The sequence below is a fragment of the Abramis brama genome (assembly GCF_963993115.1).
Source record: "Abramis brama genome assembly, chromosome: 21".
NCBI lineage: Eukaryota > Metazoa > Chordata > Actinopteri > Cypriniformes > Leuciscidae > Abramis > Abramis brama.
Window position 1 is genome coordinate 24,409,638 of NC_139983.1, and position 21,210 is coordinate 24,430,847.

At 36.5% G+C, this 21,210-nt stretch overlaps 1 protein-coding gene across 1 annotated transcript; it reads right to left on the reverse strand.

Moving 5' to 3' along the window:
- Nucleotides 1-6,737: 6,737 nt before the first annotated feature.
- lin52 (lin-52 DREAM MuvB core complex component) lies at nt 6,738-21,194 on the reverse strand. Its single transcript, XM_084097230.1, has 6 exons — nt 21,099-21,194; nt 20,427-20,501; nt 20,206-20,243; nt 20,059-20,125; nt 19,737-19,820; nt 6,738-7,126 (listed from the first exon to the last, which is right to left on the reverse strand). The coding sequence occupies exons 1-6, from the start codon at nt 21,115-21,117 to the stop codon at nt 7,071-7,073; spliced, it is 339 nt and encodes a 112-aa protein (XP_083953356.1). The 5' UTR covers nt 21,118-21,194; the 3' UTR covers nt 6,738-7,070.
- Nucleotides 21,195-21,210: the final 16 nt, after the last annotated feature.

The following is a 21,210-nucleotide window of genomic DNA, read 5'->3' on the forward strand; positions in this document are numbered from 1 at the left end:
TTACAGTAGGATTTTGATTCGTTTTGCAGATAATTTGTGGCACAATTTGGACATCTGGACAGATAATTACTTGGAGATAATTTATGGAAATGAGCAGCGAGCCGTTGATGGAGACAGAGATAACACCAATCTTATCAAAGTGCCATGTACTGATGCATAAATAAACGTCATGATTCATACGACGCCAGCAGAACGTCAGACGCGTGGCGTCAGACACGCACGAGGGAAAGGTTCCGAGCGCGCGCTCCCGAGAGACAGATCTGGTGCTTTTCTGGCTAATTAATAACTACACCGAACACTTGGAAATGTTTTATCATGCCGAAGTGGCCTGGCAATAACAATGTCCTGAATTTTACTAATAAAGGTGAACTGTAATCCTGTTTATCAGCTTAAAAATACAGAAAAGCCATGCGATTTTGTGGCCTTATGGGACATTATTCAATTACCCATCCATGCTAATTCTTTGTTGGCCTGGCTCCATGGCAATTACATGAGATGATCATCAAAACTGGCAGTCACACAAAAGTAAAGTTTAATCACATATAGCAACACCGCAAACGAGCGATCTGCACATTTGGACACATTGAGAAAACAAACGCGCAAGTGAGTGCAAGAGAATGAAACTTCACGCAAGAGTTTCCGCGTCTCATCAAAGCATTAAACTCCTCGCCGCTGAGCAAAATATTACAGCTGCAATTACATGAGCACCAGTTGAAACTAATTAGAAGCCATTAAGTGGAAATTTCATTAAGGGTAATGAAGAAATCAATGTTATCAAGATATGCTAATGACACATCACCCGCTCTAGATAAACCCATCTATTCACAAGACTCGAGCTCTGTCAAAGCAACCTGTCAATTACAAACTGCTTCCTGCCCTCTCGTAGCCGCCGCTTCTGCTGTAATCTGTGCAGGGCTTTGTTGTTTATTGTGAGCTGAAAAAAAAAAAAAACACTCTCCCTCCATGGCTTTTAATAATCCATCTACATATGAAAATGACTGCATCCTGATTTACATGCATAAGAGGACAAACTAATAAGGCTGTAGATTAAGGAAAGATTTAGTTCAGTCATTCGTGTAGATTGGGTGGCCTATCAAAGACTGGAAGATCTGATGGTGGCAGATTAAAAGGCAAACAGCTGTTGCAAAATTTGTTTCCCCCCTCCTCTCTCTCTCTCTGAATATTCAGTCTCTTGTGGGCTCATGCCTATTGCCTACTTATTTTAAGTGAAATCCGTCATCTCCATCATACAAACACAATAGTGGTTGAGATGCTGAAAACACGATTGCGCTAGTCAGACAGATGAATGGTAAATTACACCGCTGTCTTGACCTCTGTGCAAAATTGGACACAACCCTTGTGTGCTTTTTCAAAGCATGCTAAAATGAGAGTTTGTCCAAACTTGTAACAATTACAGCATAATGTAATGCATGTAAATGAAGACCTCTCTTATATTTAAATGCTTGACGGCTATTTGTCTTTACGAAGAACTTGGAATCTGCTGGAAGGTCACCGCAAGGTAATGAGCTTTGGGATGGGGGCTGTATTAGGGACATTGTATTGCATTAGTCCGGCCCCTATCACAGATTGCTGGTGCTTGATCTTCTCATGCCAGGCAATCTAAATGAAGAATCACTTCTGCTCTTCTGGTCATAATTCTGTATTTGCAATGTATTGGAAGTGATGAAGTGTTTTTAATGTTGCATTTTGTTTTTGTACACCGAGCACACACAGTCTGCGGCATAGAGGAGTGTCTCTCAACCGCCCCCCAAAGACCCACTCAAGAACCCCTTCATCCAAAACCTCGCTGATATTGTACTTGATATTATTCTGCATTAAACTGATTCAAGTGTCCATTATTACAACAGTTCAATCAACTGGAAACAATCAATACGGTGCCTGAATAGACTTATCATGTTGCTTCTCCTCCCTTTAATGACGTATCTGAGCTTGTTAGTTTTAAGTTTTCCTGGGGCAATCATAGTGAAAATATATTAATACATGCAATACAGTTAAGTCATAATTTCTGTTTTATACACCGTTCAAAAGTTTGTTTTTTAAAAGAAAATTAATACTTTTATTCAGCAAAGATGCATTACATTGATCAAAAGTGACTTTGATCAAGATTTGCTTTTGAACTTTCTATTCGCTAAAGAATCCTGGAAAACGTATCACGGTTTACACAAAAATATTAAGCAGGACAACTGTTTTCAACATTAATAATAATAAGAAATTATTCTTGAGCAGGAAATCAGCATATTAGAATGATTTCATTTGACAGCCATAAATTATATTTTAAAATAAATTACAAATATACAACAGTTATTTAAAATTGTATTTAAATTTACATTATTGTATTTCTCAAATTAATTCAGCCTTGGTGGTCTTCTTTCAAAAACATTAAAAAAATCTTAATTACAAACAATATTTTGGCTTTAAATACAGCACAACTTTACATTTACAATGGAAATGAATGGGGCCAATCTGTAAACATTAAAATACTCACTCACTTTCAGTGTGTGTGTGTGTGTGTGTGTGTGTGTGTGGGGGGGGGGTCACTTAACCTTTTCTGGGTAAAGTTACACCCAATTTTACAACTTTGTTGCCATAAGACAATGCCATAAACCCTAAAGACAACTTTACAGCTCCTGAAGAATGAATGTAGGTGATTTCATAAAATTATAAGCTTCACATTTCCATTTTTATATCTTCCAAAAATTGCCCTCAATTACTTCCATTTTAAGTGCCTTGCCGTAACCTTGATTTTGGTCTAAAATTATTTTTTATGTTATGCCACAAATGCTGTTGACTGAGTTTACCTGTATTGAACCCAGAATATTCCTTTAACAAAAGCAAAATATAATTTGAAGAAAAAAGAAGTTGAAAATCCTGTCTTGAATCAAACCGAAATGCCTGAGGCGTTTTAAAGTTACTGGCTACTGGGAAACTCCCTTTCCTGAGACTAGGGATTTTCAGAGCGGATACTGAGGACAGCAGTCTGATAATGGTAAACACCTTGTGTTGAGTAGGTAAAAAAAAAAAAAAAAAAAAAGGAAACTAGAGTTCTTTCCCCTCACGAAACCGCCAATGGTGCGATGACCCCCTGATGCAGAGTGAGTTTGCTAGCTCCAGTTTTCTCATACAGCTCCCACAATAGCGTGTTTGGAAGCTGCCTGCCGGCATTGCTTAATTAGGCGAGGAGTTGATTAATTTGCACTAATTGACAGCTAATTAAAGGCCTGAGGGCACATCGGATTGACGTTTGTTAGGGCAGCAAGGCCCGTCGAGGTCAGGGCAACGGGTTGTTTATGGCTGCTCTGGTGTTTCTCCTTTCTTCCCCCCGTCCTGGAGACAGCCCCTCTGTGGGGAATGACCCTCATCTTAAGGAGGATGTCTGGACAGGACCTATTTGACAGGCAGAGACTACTGGCGGGTGCCATTATGTGAACCGTGGCTTCCGTGATGTCAGTTTACTAACCGGTCTATTCACAACAGTCATTGTACATCACTACTGTCACAATGTATGAGAGCAACAAAGTGTAACGGACGCAATTGTACAGAACCAACAAGTGCAAAGTTCTGTCAAACTTCATAAAGTCTATATACTTAAACTCAACGTGAAATGAAAATGGACAAGTGTTTTTTTTTTATGAAATATTGCAGTATTTATCATTTTTTATAAATAATTTATTGCACCCATCATTCTTTAAAAAAAAATGTATGTGCTCTCATAATCTTTAATCAAAATAACTTCCCTTCCCCTTGCAATGACATCTCTTATCTTCTATCATGATGCGTTTTTCGGTGAGGGTGAGACAACCAATAGCAAACCACAATGATCCAACCAATTCCTTTTGGACAAAATCAAGTCTAGCCCTACATTTTTTCTTGTTTGAGAAGCAGTTTCTCAATGTTCTCAGTTTCAGGATGCCCATTTTCCACAAGTTGGTATGATTCTTTAGGGTCTTCATGTAAAGTTTGTAACATATTTGGTTAAAATTCCTGAATTGTTGTGTAAATCAACACCCTTTTTACCTCCTCAAAAACAGCTCTGTTCACAGCGACCCGTTTCAGTGCATGTCAAATGGCTGAAATGGCGGAAATATGCTAATACGGGACAGTCCGTCAGAGGTCGTGGGCGGAGCATGAGCAATATTACATCATATTGGTCAGAAAATCAAAACGGCTTGATTATTGAGAGTGTTTAGGCTTTTTGAGGATAAAAAAAAAAAAAAGGAGTGAATGGTTTTTTTTCATTGTATGGTGGTTGTGTCCATACACTGCAAAGACACATTTATATGCAAACACCATATAAAAGTGAATTTTGCATCCGAGGACCCCTTTTAAGGCCCCGATATAATCATGGCAAAGATAATGGCTTTTTCCTTCTTCACTTAGGGGTAAAAAAAAGTTTGAAATACCTGAAAAGCACAATACCCACTCAGACTGCTTGGAGTGGCATTTAGATGAATGTAAATATGCGCAGCGCATTTTCCTCTCAATAACAAAATAAAAAGCAAAAATGACAGCGGTGAGAAAAAAGCAGTTAAGAAAGCATCTGATCATATAGCGATGTGGATATGTTTGCATGAGCTTGGGAATTCCGCACTTCAGTCAAGTAATTTCACGTTTATTTAACACATTACACAATAGATTGCTTTAAAGCAAGTAGCTATGTTTCCATTCATTTATTTTTATGAGCATTTCGGGATATCGCATAAAAAAAACGCTGGATGGAAAAGGCAAGATGCACATAAATTCAAAAAAACGTACATAAAAAACTTGTGCTCTCAATTGAGCTGGATAAATGTTTTATCTGATAAGAAGGCATGTGCACAAACTACGATGGAAACACACATACCGGAAAAAAAAAATCACTCCCATGTGCAACAAAACACTTTTGTGACTTTGCCTCAACAGTGGATAAAACTGGACTAACCAGCGGACCCATTTTATTGCACAGCATCTCAAAAATTGGTTTGGTCATTCTTCAGAAATGCCTGAGCCCAAGTCTGTCATCAGAATGATTTGAAATGGTTGAATTCCCTCCCAGAACCTTCCAACCCGTTCTCACGACAATTCGTATGTATTTTACGAGGTGGCTAATTCGTACGAATTCATACGACCTCACTCGTACGAATTTGTAAGATTTTTGCTAAATCGTATATATTTTACGAGTTGCCCAATTCGTATGAATTCGTACGAATGACCTACCCCTGACCCCTTCCCTAAACCTACCCATCACTGGGGTTTAGACAAAATAAATCGTTCGAATTCGTACAAGTGAGGTCATACGAAGATAACATGACAGCGTTGCATCTGCGCGCTCTGAGTCGCAAGTCATTTACAATGGAGGAAAAACGACGATTTTGTTCTCTTGAACACATGGAATGGAAACGCTGCTTTATTCGCAAATGTTTTGTGTGATTTTCCAAATTTTGCGCCCAAGTTATACATAGCTAGTGTTGCTTTCAATTAGAATTACAAATTCAATTTCTACTATAAAGCAGCTCTCCAGTGTGTTCAATGTTTTTACATCGACGGACTGAACTGAAGAAATTAACCAGAGAAGATTTCAACGTCAAATAAGCACAACTACTGTACCGATTACATAATCAGCACAGTAGTCCAAATGATAGCTTGAAGGTGTTTACCAGCCAGAGCGAACTTTTCCTGGAAAGTTTGCAAGCAGTTTTGAACTCTCGAAACAAACTTCAAACGAACTTGGACGGCCTTATTTTGTTTGAAATGACGTCACCGCAGTTTGTTCTTTGGTTTCACTTGAAGTATATCAGGGCCTTTAATCAGGGCCTAGATCAACAACAGTACAGAGAAAAATATACGTATGTGAGACTATTTGCAAGAGGTTAAGGTTGTTTTCCAGAGAATTTGCAAGCTCACTTCTCTTTAAACTTGTTTATAAGCTTGTTTAGACAGTTAAAAAATGAGGGGCAAATCTGGGGCCTCCAGAGCAGGATCAGACACCAGTAGTTTTGAATGGTTTAAACCAGCAGCTCCCTTGTTCTATGTGAATCAGAAAGACAATTAGGGGCTTATTAGACACTGGGGGAGAGGCGCACCCCTAAGAATTGGTGGGAGCAGGAGCGAACACTCGCCAACCGCAGCCTCTACGACATCTCCAGCCGAGAACAGTCCTGGCCACTGTCTCACCTAATTACGCTCGCCAGAGCGTTCTTTGTTTGCCGTTCAGCATGCCTGTCTGATTCCCTTTTCTCCCAGACTGTTCGCGCCAATGTCCCTGGAAGTGTGCTAATTAGAGAAGAAATGGCCCTAGTAATTATGTCAACTCTTGTTAACAGGGATGACAATGAGCAATATTATTTTTATGCAATGTTTTGTACTGGGGGCCTTCAAAACTTCCAATTCCCATTAAATAGAAAAAATGGCCTTGCACTGGTGTGGAAGCACACTCACGTCAAAGCCTTTTACATGTCCGGAGCAAAAGAGGGACGTTAATGGAGCAGTCGCTGGAGTGGCACAGGCATGAAGTTATTGCCCTAATTAAAAGTTTGAACACTACTTCATGAACTCCCTCATTGTTTCATGGAAGCTACTTTCAGGAAACTTCATTGGCTGGCCAATGGGAAGCAAAACCTCACTAGCAGATGCAAAAAGCAAAAGTGTTTAAAATGTACACAAAAATAAACAAAATGAAATAGTAAGATCAGCATTTTTCTCGACAGAGCATGTAGGCGAACACAACCAATGGTACTTCCTTTAAACAAAAGTGAATTTTTAATAAAACAATTGAAGTTGTATTACACTGTATTAAACACAGCAGAGTGAAAAATAAATACATTTATGAACATTTACTGAATAGCACACCACTATCCTACCCTTTCTACTCAGCACCTGTCATTTAAAGAACGTTTTGAGAACATATATACAAAATATATTGATGCATTGCTGTTGTGATGTTTTGACCCCAAATCAGTCAAATCTTATTGAAAGCATTTAAAAGCTAATGTATCATGCTACTGTTTTCTGCCTCACAAGATCACAATCAGGTGGTAGCTGTCCCGACAGGTCAGCGGTCGCCATCTGGGTCTTCACTTTTTGGGTCTCTCCAAGATGTTCAGGAATTTCCCTCTTGTCATTTCTCGGGCTGGAAAAGGGCAATGAAGTCAACAGGTTATTGCACTGTAATATGAAAGACAAAGTCTCCAAATCTTACCAGATGCACATTAAGTAAGTTTACATGGCATAATTTAAATCAGAGAAAACTAGATCCTGAGTAATTATTGAAGTAAATATAATGTACTACATTAAAGTGTTTCTAATGGACCCATTATTTCATCTTCATTCTCAAAGCTCCATCAACATAATCTATAGCACACTCTCCTTATCGTTTAGAAATGGAGGTGTAACAGCCATGACCCCTCCTGGGGTCAGGCTGACACAGGTACTGATGAGCTGTTGGGTGTGTTTTTCAGGCAGGAAAATGATTGGAGTGAAGGACAGGGTAAGCGACGGTGTTGGGCGGCAGCTAATGAAATAATGTGGTGGAATTGTAATTTAGATGAGCTGCCCTGTGTGGCGTGTTAATGACAGGAGCAAGTATCAGTGGATTCACCTTTAGCTTTCCATCTTGGATTTAGATTTAGAACTTATTTTATTTTCAAATATATATATATGTATGTATATATAAATAAAAACATGGAGATGAAATAAGGTGATAAAACCTAACAATCGTTTTACACAAAACAAGTTTGGGCTCGGTAAGATTTGTTAGTGTTTTTGAAAGAAGTCTCTTATGCTCACCAAAACTGCATTTATTTGACCAAAAAAAAAAGTTTTATTGTTGTTAATACATTTTAAAATGTAATTTATTTTCCTGTGATGCAAAGCTGTATTTTCAGCATCATTACTCCAGTCTTCAGTGTAACATTATCCTTCAAAAATCATTCTAAAATGCTGATTTGGTGCTCAAGAAACATTTATTATTAATGTTGAAAATAGTTGTGGTGGTAAACATTTTTGTGGAAACCATGATATATTTTTTTTCAGGATTCTTTGATGAATGGAAGTTCAAAGGACAGCATTACATTATTTCATTAATTTAAAACAGAAATCTTTTGTGACACCATAAATGTATTTACTGTCACTTTTGATGCATTCTTGCTGAATAAAAGTATTAATTTCTTAAAAAAAACAAAAAAAAACTACTGGCCCTAAAATTTACTTACATATACTAATGTACTTAAAAGGTAATATTACAATTTATTTTAATATTCTTTTTAATTAACTTTAGATTCATCACACACACTGAATGTAACATGGTGTGTGTCATAACCAGTTTACAAGAGTTGAATGAAGCTTAACTAACTAGACAAACAGAACAAGCATACTACAATAAAACATCTCACATTAAAGTACATTCTACATCAAAAGTTAAAATTCACAGGAATAAAGAGCAGTTTGATTATTTCTATTTTCCTTGGCATAGGTTCAAACAGTAGAGATTTGACTCCCATTAGATTCCTGAGAAAGCTATGAGTAAAGCCTTTAAATCATCTTAATCTTCAGTATATTAACACCACAGATATCAACATTATAAGTGAAAAACGTAATGATGAGCATTATAAGATCTTAGTCATTAACCATCCAAATGCAGTGTCAATGTGACAGATTAGTGCCTCAAGTACTTTCCATAAGTATATGTGTGTCTTAATCCCAGGTTTAATGTCAATGATAGGGCAACGTTTTGTTAAATGGGCCACTGGTTTCTGGAGGGGTCCACAAACAGGGGGAAAGAGCTTCGTCATAGCTGAACTAACAACCCTACTCTAACTCTTACTACCCCTCTCCCAATCTCCCTCACATGTCCTGTCCAAAACAATACAGGAGTCTGTCTGGCCAAGCATTCTCCCATGAGACCCCTTCACCAGAGTGCACCCCTCTGATCCACTCATTAATTAGATTTCCATTTATCCTCAATTCCCGTCAGAGCAGAAGAGAAATGATTTGCATTGAGTGAGTTAGATTAAAAAGGGGAGTGTAGAGGGTTCTGCCAGCAAGCCTTGCTCAAACACACACACAGAGACAAGTATGTGCATTTACACACACACACACACAAAGCTGGTGCTGTCACTGGACGGGGCAGATCAATACTGATTAGCAGGAGTTAGAGATTTGTTTAGTTGATTAGAAAGGTCAATTACTAATTCTGTACTTAGTTAATCAGCAGCTTGTTGCCGGTGACATCCATACTAAATGGCATATTATGGATTCCAGAGGCCATATTATCTTCTTGATGGTATATGTACACTTATTTGAATGAAGCAAATATGCTTCATGATGAGTTAATAGGCAAAATAATGGTAACACAAATAAGGCGATATATGAGCAAAATCAAAGTGATACAAACGGTTATGTAATGTTTGGTTATTTTAAAATAATGTTTTGTTTGTATATAATTAAAATATATTATGATAAATATATACACATCTGCAAATATTAAATTATACATCTTAATATTATAGTAAAACTATTATATATATATATATATATATATATATATATATATATATATATATATATATATATATATATATATACACACACACACACACCTGTAATTCATTCATCATGATATTATGCTAATATCATATTCATAATATAATACATACATGCACGCGCACACACACACACACGTTATATATTTACAATAGATTATTGCATTTGTATATAAAATAATATATGCACTGGTCTGCATACGACACATTAAATGAAATATGAGCAATTATATGTTACCATTAAACTGTTCTTTCAAATTTCTTTCAAAATTAATAGTTTAACAGTCATGGATGCTCTTTTATCTTGGGAATCTTTTAGAGGCCAATAAAGCACATCTGGAGACAAGACGGCTTGTTTTTAACCCCGAGGAGAAAATGAATTCCTGGACCTTAAACTGAATTTTTTCCAAAACCTGACTGCTCCAATTCACTTTCATTAGAAGTCAAACACACTAATCGTGCCCCTGTTGCGCATCTGAAACTGCCACTTGGCTATTACGGGGAGTAATCTTTATTTAATAGATTTAACATCCATTCTCACTGCCTAAGCCTCATGGGACGGGGGAGGACAGACACACGCTCGCACACAGACCCACCCTCTCGTCCCGCGTTGGAACACATACACCTGATGCTCATGTTTGTGTTCAAAATTCAATTACCTACTTATTGATACTTCACAGAGATATTTAAGATGCAGACATGGTGAGTGATTTCCCAAGGGAGCCACTGCTTCCTCTTAATGTCCCAGCCGAGAGCTCTCCTCTTCTCACCCCTCCCTCCAGCCGCTTGACACCACGAATCATTACACACACACACACACACACGCACTCACGCACACTGCCAGCCCTGCCACAGCCTATCCCTGTTCAAGAGGTATCCTTATTAATAGGCAATCAGTCAAAATTCATTCATTAAAAACCCTAAAAGGTTTCACACAGGCGCTATGATTAGCTGGGAAAGAAAATCCAATGAATTCCTAATGTATTTATGGAAATAAGGTGTCATTTCCGATCTGTTGACAGAGGTGGTGGCTAGGACAGAGAAGGGAGAGCGATTTAGATGAATTCCCTCCACTTTCCCTCTTTACTGGTCTAAATTCTAAGCCGCGTTCGGGTGTATCTGTGCAGTCGAAGAGTCTGAATGATGTCAGAGCATGTCAGGGTCAAAGTGAATTAATTAATGCACTGCAAAAAATTTTTTTCTTACTCAGTATTTTTGACTTGTATTGCAGTGCGAATATTTAAACATTCTTAAATTAAGATAAATTTACTTGAGAAGCAAAATTACTTAAAGCATTAGTTCACCCAAAAAAATGTAAATGGTCAATTACTCACCCTCACGTTGTTTTAAATCCCTAAGACTGTCGTTCATGTTCTAAACACAAATGAAGATATTTTTAAGGAAATCTGAGAGATTTCTATCCCTCCATTGACAGTCCATGCAACTATTACTTTGTCGCTTAAAAAATGTCATAGAGAGATCGTAAAACTAATCCATATGAATTAAATGGTTTAGTCCAAATTTTTGTAGAGACTTGGTTGCTTTATATGATGAACAGATTAAATTTAGGTTATTCACATATAAAAATTGATCAGAGAACATAAATAGAAGCTCAACCGAACCTGCTTGAACTTCTATCTTGCTGAAGCTCAAAAGTGCTTTGTAACACGTGAGAATGAACCTCATTGGTTCTTGCACGTCAAGCGAACATGCTTGAGCCTCCGTTTATCATAACTGGTGTGTGAGTTGATGAATGTTTATATGTGAATAAACGCCAAAATTCAATCTGTTCTTCATATAAAGCAATAATGTCAAAAAAATCTGCTTGATTCAAATGGATTAGTTTTACAATCTCGTCATGAACTTTTTAACGCATCAAAGTAGTAGTTGGACTGTCAATGGAGGGACAGGAATCTCTCAGGCTTTATTGAAATATCTTAATTTGTGTTTCCAAGATGTACGAAAGTCTTACGGATTTGGAACGACATGAGAGTAAATGGTAACAGAATTTTCAATTTGGATGAACTTACCCTTTACTTAAGGTATTAAGTGTTTTCTGAAATAAATTATCGAAATTAAGTGAGTTTATACCTAAAACAAGAAAAAAAATCTGTCAATGGGGTAAGAAAAATAAACGTAATTCTAAGTGAAAAGTTCTTTTTCTTACCCCATATGTTCTTGTTTTAAGCATAAAGTCACTTTTTTTTAAATAGAAAACAAGACTATATCTTTTCATTTTGCTTCTCAAGCAAATGTATCTTGATTTAAGAATGTTTAGGTATTTTTCAGAAAACAAAAACACTTTTTTACTTGTGAAGTTAAGGATGATACCGCAAACATGCATGCTTCATTCTGCAACTATATCAGCCATAAAGATGCAGGAAGCGAGCAGGACTGTGCGAGGGGAGGGGAAGATGAGAGGACAGGAAGACAGAGGAGAGTAAAGTCGAGGAGAGCTTTCCCCCAGCTCAGCCTGTCATCTAGCAGCACTTCATAACTGCTTGCCCCTGCGGTCGGGTGTCTCTGATGGATTGATGGAAGCACATTACTAGGGTAGGGTAGCATCACTGCAATCATATTCAGCGACACACTCCGCTTAATAGAGAAGAGATTGATCTAGGGGAGGAGGCAGTGAACATTGGGGCCATTAGCGCTGGACGGGTCTGACCTTCATACTGGGTGCAAGAACAGATTGAACAGCAGGAGGTTCTTGAATGTTGCAAGCCAGAGTTTTGTTCCTTCCTGAATCTTTAATATTTATCATATGCATCTGGAGCAATATGGAGCACCACATATGGGTCAACAACATGACAACCAGTTTTTGAGCGAGGATCTATTCATTTGTTCAAAAATACAATTCATGCACACAATTCACTTGAATATACCTCCTCTGAGCATATTTTTAATTTCTGTATTAAAATGAAACATTTTTGGAGGTAAGGAGGTAAAAAATGTCAAACTGTCTTGATATTAATGAAGGAAAATGCCTCATTTAAAAAAAAAAACCTTTTTTTTTTTTTCATATTCTTGTTATTATTTCTTATGAAAAACATGTTAACAAAATAATGTCTTTACTGCGAATTAATATTTATAAAGGTTTTGTCCACCAAATCAAAATCAATGTGTTGCAACCAACATGCAGAAAAAAACCCGGAAATGATATCAAAGAGAGGAAACCTGTAGACACATGAGTGCATGTCAAGATCAATAAGTCTCTAAAATATCAGATAATTTGACCTGTTTATTACAAGGCAAGGCTAGATCAGGTTGTAAAATGTCATGTGACTCCTCAAAAACATTTATAATTAATAATTAATTAATATTTCATGATATTTGTTTATACACACACACACACACACAAGTGGCAAAATATATACCCAGCCTACAGGAAAATTGATATCTCTACCATTTATTAAAATATTATTAAATTAAGCAATTGTTTTATTTGAGAACGCAATGAAACATGCCAAATTGTACATCATTGCAAAATAATTTTGTCAGATAATATCTTAACCAAGATTAGTGTTTTGTTCTTCCCTCATATTTAATATATATATATATATATATATATATATATATAAAAAAAAAATATATATATATATATATATATATATATATATATATATATATATATTAATCAAATGTGTAGGGTCATTAAAAACAAATATCCCCTCTGGACATCACATCTGACCACTACTGTATGTGTGTAATGGATGGATGGATATTTAAAACACTGTTTAAACACACTAACATGTATTCAAGGTGGTAATATATAAAAAATAGCTTTTTACTTGATTGTTACCCCACATTAAATTTCTAGTCATTTTGAGAAATTTCTTGGTACACAAAATAAATCCTATGAAACCAACATGAATACAAACAGTATTATTATTTTTTTATTGGCACGTGTGTTTACATTTTTGAAAAAGAATGTTCTTTTTCTTTATTGTAGGCACTCTTCTTTGTCATTGAGCCATTATGCTCCTACCGTAGCATCTGTAATAAATCAGGATGTGTGTCTGGGGAAACATTAGACTAACTAATTACTAAATTTTCTGAAGAAAATGTGAGTGCCACTTGACTGTACAAAACATGCCGCCATGATACTAGAATGGTTGCCAGAGTTTTTAAAAGATTTTTAGTAGTCCTAAATCGGATCACTTATAAAGGTAGCAGCCCACCTCTCCTCAACAAGCTGCACGATCTGAAGTATTATTCATGTTTAATCCTCAGGGTTAGGAAGTTTTGAAAACCCCTTAGTGGGCATTATTAATGCATTTTATGCATTCCTACATTCCTGCTGCTTATTTGGGTTCAAAACACACAAAAACGCAGTTGTAATCTTGTTATACCTACAAAATATTTCCAAATCATTTACCCCCCCCCCATTTAAAAAAAAAAACACCCCCCACAATTACTCAAGTAAACAAGTGTGTTACATCATCTGTGCAAGCCGCCGCAGTGGAATCAGAGATATCATCAGCATCGCCTGAGGCCTGGCTGTCCCAGAGGAGCACTCTCCATTCAATTACCTTCAATAACAGTACTTATCAGTGTAGTGACTGGTCCTGTGGGAGCGGATGGGCCTGATGACCATGCTCAGCAGCCCCCCGACAGCAGCATTCATCACGGCCTGGAGCAGATGGGTACTGGTGGGGGGCTGGAGGGGTAGGCACGCGTCAGGCCCTCCCACAATGACCCTGATCAGCGTCACTCAGCTAGAAGAGGGGGGGTAAACGTCCCCAAGGAGACTGGTGTGGCACATGTCACGCTCACACACACAAATAAATACACATGCATATGATATCCTTATCAGCCTATGGTCGCACCCCTCATGTAGCAGTTACAGATGAGAAAATGTGCTGATCCTCTCAACACCAAGCTATTAAAATACTTAGTATACACTTATTTATACGTTTTAAGCTTAACATAAGTCCATGATTAATCAAAGCTTAATATATGCTGCCGTTATTCATATTTTTCCACCCCAAACATATACGGCCGGCTAATGCATCTAAAGGCTCAGCATCTGCATGAAAAAATAAATAAATAAATAAAACAAATGTGTGGCTGATAACCTTGCCTTTGGGGTGAGTTTTCACTGCCTGATTGCATTATCCCCATTAACTAGATCACGACTTTAATGGCCGTCAAGCCAAAGGTGCAGTAAATCTTCCTCCTCCTCCACACCCTCCCGTCTCCTAACACTACCTCTCGTCAGCTCGTTTAAAGGCGCTGAAGAGAGAAAGAAACATGATGAAAAAGTAGCTCAGATTTACAAGGCTTCCCCTGACAGCTAGGAGAAGGAAGAAAATTAAACCACACCGCATTAAAGGGCGCTGCGTTAAATGCTGCTCTGAGCCGAATGATAATCATAATTTCATATCTGTCTGCTCAGAGTAGGAGGCATTATTTACGAGTACGCTTATTTACAATATCTTTTTGGTTTTGAAATATAGAATACTGAAATGATGCGGAACAATATAATGAATTGATATAAGCACACAGTGGATTACAGCTTAGTTCCCTTAACATTCATGTTGTAGGGTCCAAATGCCTATATTGTGAATCTAAACTGAAGATTTAGAAAATTGTAATACAAGGAAACATTATAATGTACACTACTGTTCAAACGTTTGGGGTTGATACAATTTTTGTTTTTGAAAGAAGGCTCTTATGATCACTAAAGCTGTATTTGTTTGATGATAAATACAGTAAAACAGTAATAGTGTGAGACTATTTTCAACAGTCATTACCCCAGTCTTTAATGTCACATGATCCTTCAGAGATCATTCTAATATGCTGAATTGCAGCTCAAGAAACATTTCAGCAATGTTGAAAACAGTTGTGCTGCTTAATATTTTTGTGGAAACTGTAATAAATTTCAGGATTCTTTGATGAATAGAAAGTTCTATGTTTTGTAAAATTGTAAATGTCTTTACTGTCACTTTAAATCAGTGCAATGCATCCTTGCTGACCGAAAGTATTAATTTCTTGAACTTCTTCAACTTTTGAACGGGTAAAATGAATATGAAATATTTCAGATTGAATGCCTTGTACCGACGGTCAGATTGTCTTTCTTCCACTGAATAACAAGACGCCCTTTGAAACATAATTTAATGTTCCAAAAACTTGTGGAGTTCATGCAGCTGACTATTTTCTAACTATTATTTCGCTCAATAGCATAGAGCTGTGACAAATTATGTTTGGCATAATCTTGGTTGAACGAGCCTACTTTAATCATGCGTCTTGATGGAGATTTTAAAAATCAACAGTGAACTCACAAGGAGACCTCTCATCACTTCACCAGTATATTTTCCACATTACAGCACCAAGTTTGACCAAAGACTTAAGTAACCAGTGTGGGTATAGCCAAAGATATATAAGAAACAAATGTGTAAACAAACTCACACTAAATCACAGTTTTGTCATGCACAGGTTATATATTAGATGGAGAGGACCCCTGCTTCCAGCATTGGAAATTAATTTTCTTACTCCTGTTAAAAAGAATAAATGTCTTGAAGTGTGTTGCATTCCTACAGAAGTCACCATGAAAAAATCAGAGGACAAAATGACTGGAGGGTGGAGACATCTAGGTTGACTTATTACACTGCTAGGAAGCCTACTGAGTGCAAAGTCAAACATATTAAATGGAGGCAGAAAAGACTCCGGTTATGCCTTTCTACTTGCCATTGTTACATAGCAAAGGTGGGATGGAAGATAAATCCAAAAGTGGGATATTAATCCCAGAAATCTGCATTTAGACAGCATTAATGCACTTTTACAGAAATAAATAAAAAATGCTATGGGATATTCTAAATATTAAATGATAAAACATGAAATTATGCATTAAAAATATCCACAAGATAATATAACTTATGCTTGGTCTAATAAATATTCAGTGAAAAAAAACAAAAACAAAAAAACAGAGGAAAGTATTAATATATAACATTATGTTATTATTTTATGCATAATTTACAACCAAAGACAATATAAGATAAGCAATATGGAGATCCTCTTCACTCAAATGTAATAGAATAATTAATAAATGAGTACGTTTTTTAAATTGAATTTATGTAGATTCAGATTAAATAAATTTGTTCAAAATGGACCCTTTTCATGTTTCTGGGGCTCTCAGAAGCGGAAGTTGTCATAGTTAAGTTAGAGATTGATTACAGCAGTTAGAAGAGAGAAAGATGCCAAATTTGCCATCTCTCCCTCAGCTGTTGTATTAGAAACACCCTCGCATCAGCGATGATTTGTTTTTTTGTCATTTACTGACAAGGTAATATAACACAATGTATAGCGTTATAAAAATGTAAAAATGAAAATATGAAAAACTTTACTAGATGTGAAAAAGATTCATCATAGTCTGTGAAAAGGGTCCATAAAGGGTTAAGTTTATACTTTTGACTTTGAGATTTTACCTGAATTCACCCTACGTTTCTCATTGAAAGGAAATCTTGTTGAACATGCCGCACAAAAGGTCACAATTGTCAGATGGAATGTAAAATATTTGAAACAAGTGTTTACAAATGGTTTGCAGTAGTCACTTTCAAATTGTGCAAGATCTGGTACATCTGATGCCCATTTTCATTTGGTAAATCATGAAAACACTTATCTTTCCTGTAATCCTGCCAGTATGGATTAAAACTACATCTAGCAATTCTGTGATATAACATTTCAGAGCCACTGGGCAACAAGCCAGTTCTGTTTAAATATAGAGAGGGGATTCATTTGAGACTTATCAAATAAAATAAACAAATAAAAAAAATATATTTTTTGAGTAATGATGGAAGTCATTTTTCAGGTAGGTTTCAAATAGATTTACATTCTAGATTATTTATAATAGTTTATGTGTTTTAAAGAACCTGTATCATAAATCTAACAGCAGGGGGAAACTGTTTTTCGATTGACTACACTCCTGGGCAAAAGAAAAATGGGCCAAGCCAAAAATGGCAAATTATTTAATGGTCTAAACCATTTTAATCACAAATCAGTGGTCAGGAAATAAGTATTACACAAATACTGTAGATAAAGTAGCTTAGCACAGAATAGCTTTCCCTTTATTTTCTTTAAAAGTTTAAAGGGGTCCTTGATTTGTGATTTCACTTTTTTAACTTTAGTTAGTGTGTAATGTTGCTGTTTGAGCATAAACAACATCTGCAAAGTTACGACGCTCAAAGTTCAATGCAAAGGGAGATATTTTATTTCACAGAAATCGTTTTAAGGACTACAACAAACGGCTGGTAGGGACTACAACAAGCTTCTTCCCGGGTTGGTGACATCACAAACCCTAAAATGTACATAAACCCCGCCCCCGGGAACAAGCAACAAAGCGTGTGAGGCCGTGTTGGGCTGCTTTAGAGAAGAGGAAGAGTTGTTGTTGCTGTTTTTTATAACCTGGAAAAAGTTTGTCCTAAGGCTGATGAACTTAGAGAGTTTAACTGAAAGACGTAGCCATTCCCATTTTGTCGGGACAATCTGTTGTTTATAGATCACAACTTGTAAGTGTGTCTTATTATTTGTAGTTGTGTTTTCTATTAACAGTTCAAATTATAAGTTTTATGTAGTTGCTTTGATAGCTATTATGTAAAGCTTTGCCTCCAGTAGCCTGTTAACAGTATTGATCTAGTGGTTACTTTAGCTTTTGTAAGCTCTTGCTTTTGTTAAATCGCCCCTTAGGAAAATTATAAATGATTTTATGATTGATTACTGTTTGTTTTAGCATAATTTTCCGACAAATAAGATTAATAACATTGTCTCTATAAGAAAATTATAAAAAACAACATTCCACTCTGAAACGCCCTGTGAAATCCGTGCTTGCAAAGTCCGTGCTTGAAATCCGTTCAGCACAATCCTCTTGTTTGTTAACATTGTCAGGCTCTGAATCGGGCTCGAAATAGTTTGAAATTGATGCCATCGTTAATATTTACATCCGAGTAGAGCTCGCGGTTATGAAGGGGCGTGACATTTCCCGAACACATGCTAAGCGCTGCCAATCATAACACACTGGGACAGCTAACCAATCACAGCACATATTTCATATTACAGAAGGAGGGGCTTCGTCGAAAAAACGTGTTCTAGACTGGGGAGACAGGTGCAGCAATAATGTAAAATAAGTGAAAAATGTGTTTTGAACAATAAAGCATGAAAACATATTCTAGTACACCCCAAAGACAAAATCAAGACTTCGTAAAAAGGGCATAACCCCTTTAAGCTGTGTGGGTAAAATTGCAAGACAGCTTTTTGCAGGAAAATCCACTCAATGTTAATGGCTTCAAACAGTTCATGAGTAGTTCATAAAAATGTCTCCCAGTTAGTCTGAGTTTAATGTGAGACCAAATATTCACTTTAGGGTTTAAATCTGGAATCTGGAAAGGCTAAAACATGAGACTGATGGACTTGTTCTCAAGCCACTTCTTGGTTGTCTTTGCAATTTGGGCAGGAGCATTGTCTTGTTGAAAAATAACATCTGATCATTCCTCTTTAGATAACAACTTTTCAACTGTGGGAAGATAGGCATTTTGCAACATTTTCAGTGAAGCAGCTCAATATCAGCAGCTAAAACGTCTCTCCCCACATAATGACAGTTCTTCCTCCATGCTCTACTGTGGTAGAGATGCATTATATATTCTTACCAGATTTTCAAAGACACAGCTCTGGAGCATCATCACCACACAACTCATGTTTCATTGTGACTAATCACTCCACACAACTCTGCTGAACCACTCGGAATCAAACTTCCCATATTCTGCCAAAAACTTCATTCTGTCTTTGGTGTTTTTCTGAGGCAGCAATGGATTAAAGTAGAGAATTTGATTACATTTTGATAATTTCCTGACCAATAATTTGTGTTTAAAGTGTAGATGTGTAAAATGTCTTAATATGTGACACATGCTTTTCCATTTGTGAATGATTTTTCCCCTCTTTGGTAATAACGCCATCTAGTGGAGGCTTTACAAAGTCACATAAACGGTGCACTGACTGAAACTAAGGCCAGTTAGACTTTAGTTCAACAAGGGCATTTAAGTAGCTTTTATAAACAAACTTTACTGGTGCTTGAGACAAAACAATGGCAGTGAAATATTTTAAGATATATCAGTGCAAGCTGCTTTCCGTTAAAACAGCTCAAACATACATTTTTGTCTGGAACTAGGCTTAAGCCTTGTCTGTGAAACCAGAGGTAAGATTACTTACACTCCTCCAAGCCCAACTGATAAGCCAGATTCTGCAGTCCCTTCACCTTCTCCATCAGATTTGCTGTGGTCAAACTTCCTAATTCTAAAATAAAACCAGAAGACCAATCACATCTAGTCTGTTTTGACTTATGCCAATGCCAGAACAAATAAGTTAATAAAAATGAAAGTTTTTTAAATTCACATTGCTATTTATCTAACTATTATTAAGCTCTTTAACTGAAGCAAGTATCGGTCACATGGGACCATAACAATAAAATGCTAACTGAAGCATCAAGAGGCTCATTGTTAATTTGTTTTAATTAATGGAAAAGGCAGCAGACCTTTCAACATTTCAATATCTTCTGACTCCAGTTCAGCCATCCATTTGGGCGGAGAATTTGTGATAGGCTGGAATAACAAACAAAAGTCTTAAATTCATCTCTCATGTTTGAAAATAATTTATTATAATTAGATTTTTTTTTACTCACATTTTTGAAGGATGCAGCAAATTCTGAGACACCCGGTACTGTTAAAATATCAAAGGAGTACATGGGACTTTCAAACAACATTCAGATACATAAAAAGAGCTACTGTAATAATCTAATGCACTTAGTGTATTTCAACCAATGTAACTTTGGCTCATATGTGAAAACATCTGTGAATGTGACACATAAAGTACTATTCAATAACATTAGACAATCAGACTTACACTGCTCTGGCCACAGGTCAGGTGAAGCCCGGTCAAGTTTTTCAAAACTCAGCAGAGAGGACTCAAAGTCCTCACCTATAAAAACAATCATATTCTTTATTACAACACTGGTTCAGAAAAAAAAAAAAAAAAAAAAATCAATAAGCAGATAGATAGAACAGAATCAATAATAGAACAGATATTATTAAATTAATAATACAGGTGAGTTTAAATGCTGCGACTTTGGGAACATAAATCTTCACGTGTTATTCAGGATATAATATTTAGTATACAAGTAATGTTATGACTGGTCACATTGAAGGGGGAGTTTACGTTATGATTACTCAGCAGTGCATTATTATGATCAAGCTGAACTAGCTGCATTGAATAGCAATGCTTGACAAAAATATACAAAAACACATATTTAAAAAATAGATTTTTTTTATCCGCTGCACCATTTTATTCGTAATTATTTAATACAGTAACTGATGTCGCTTACACGTAGCTTGCTAATGACTGACTCTAAACAATTTTATCACGCTATTCCGAGGTAAAAGCTTATCTTGAAACTCAATTTGTTTATTCTTCAAGAGGATATGCTGAACAGCATAACGGTTTATAAGGTTTAACTGGTCCGTTGCATCGCTGCATTAACAACTAATGCTACCAGGGAAAAGAAGAATTAAAATTTACCTCCATTCGGAGACGCCATCTTGACAACAACACACGTGATTTGAGGAAACCAATGACTGAAGGGAATGGATATCTGTAGCCCCGCCCTCTCGTGTTGTGCTCTGTCGCAACC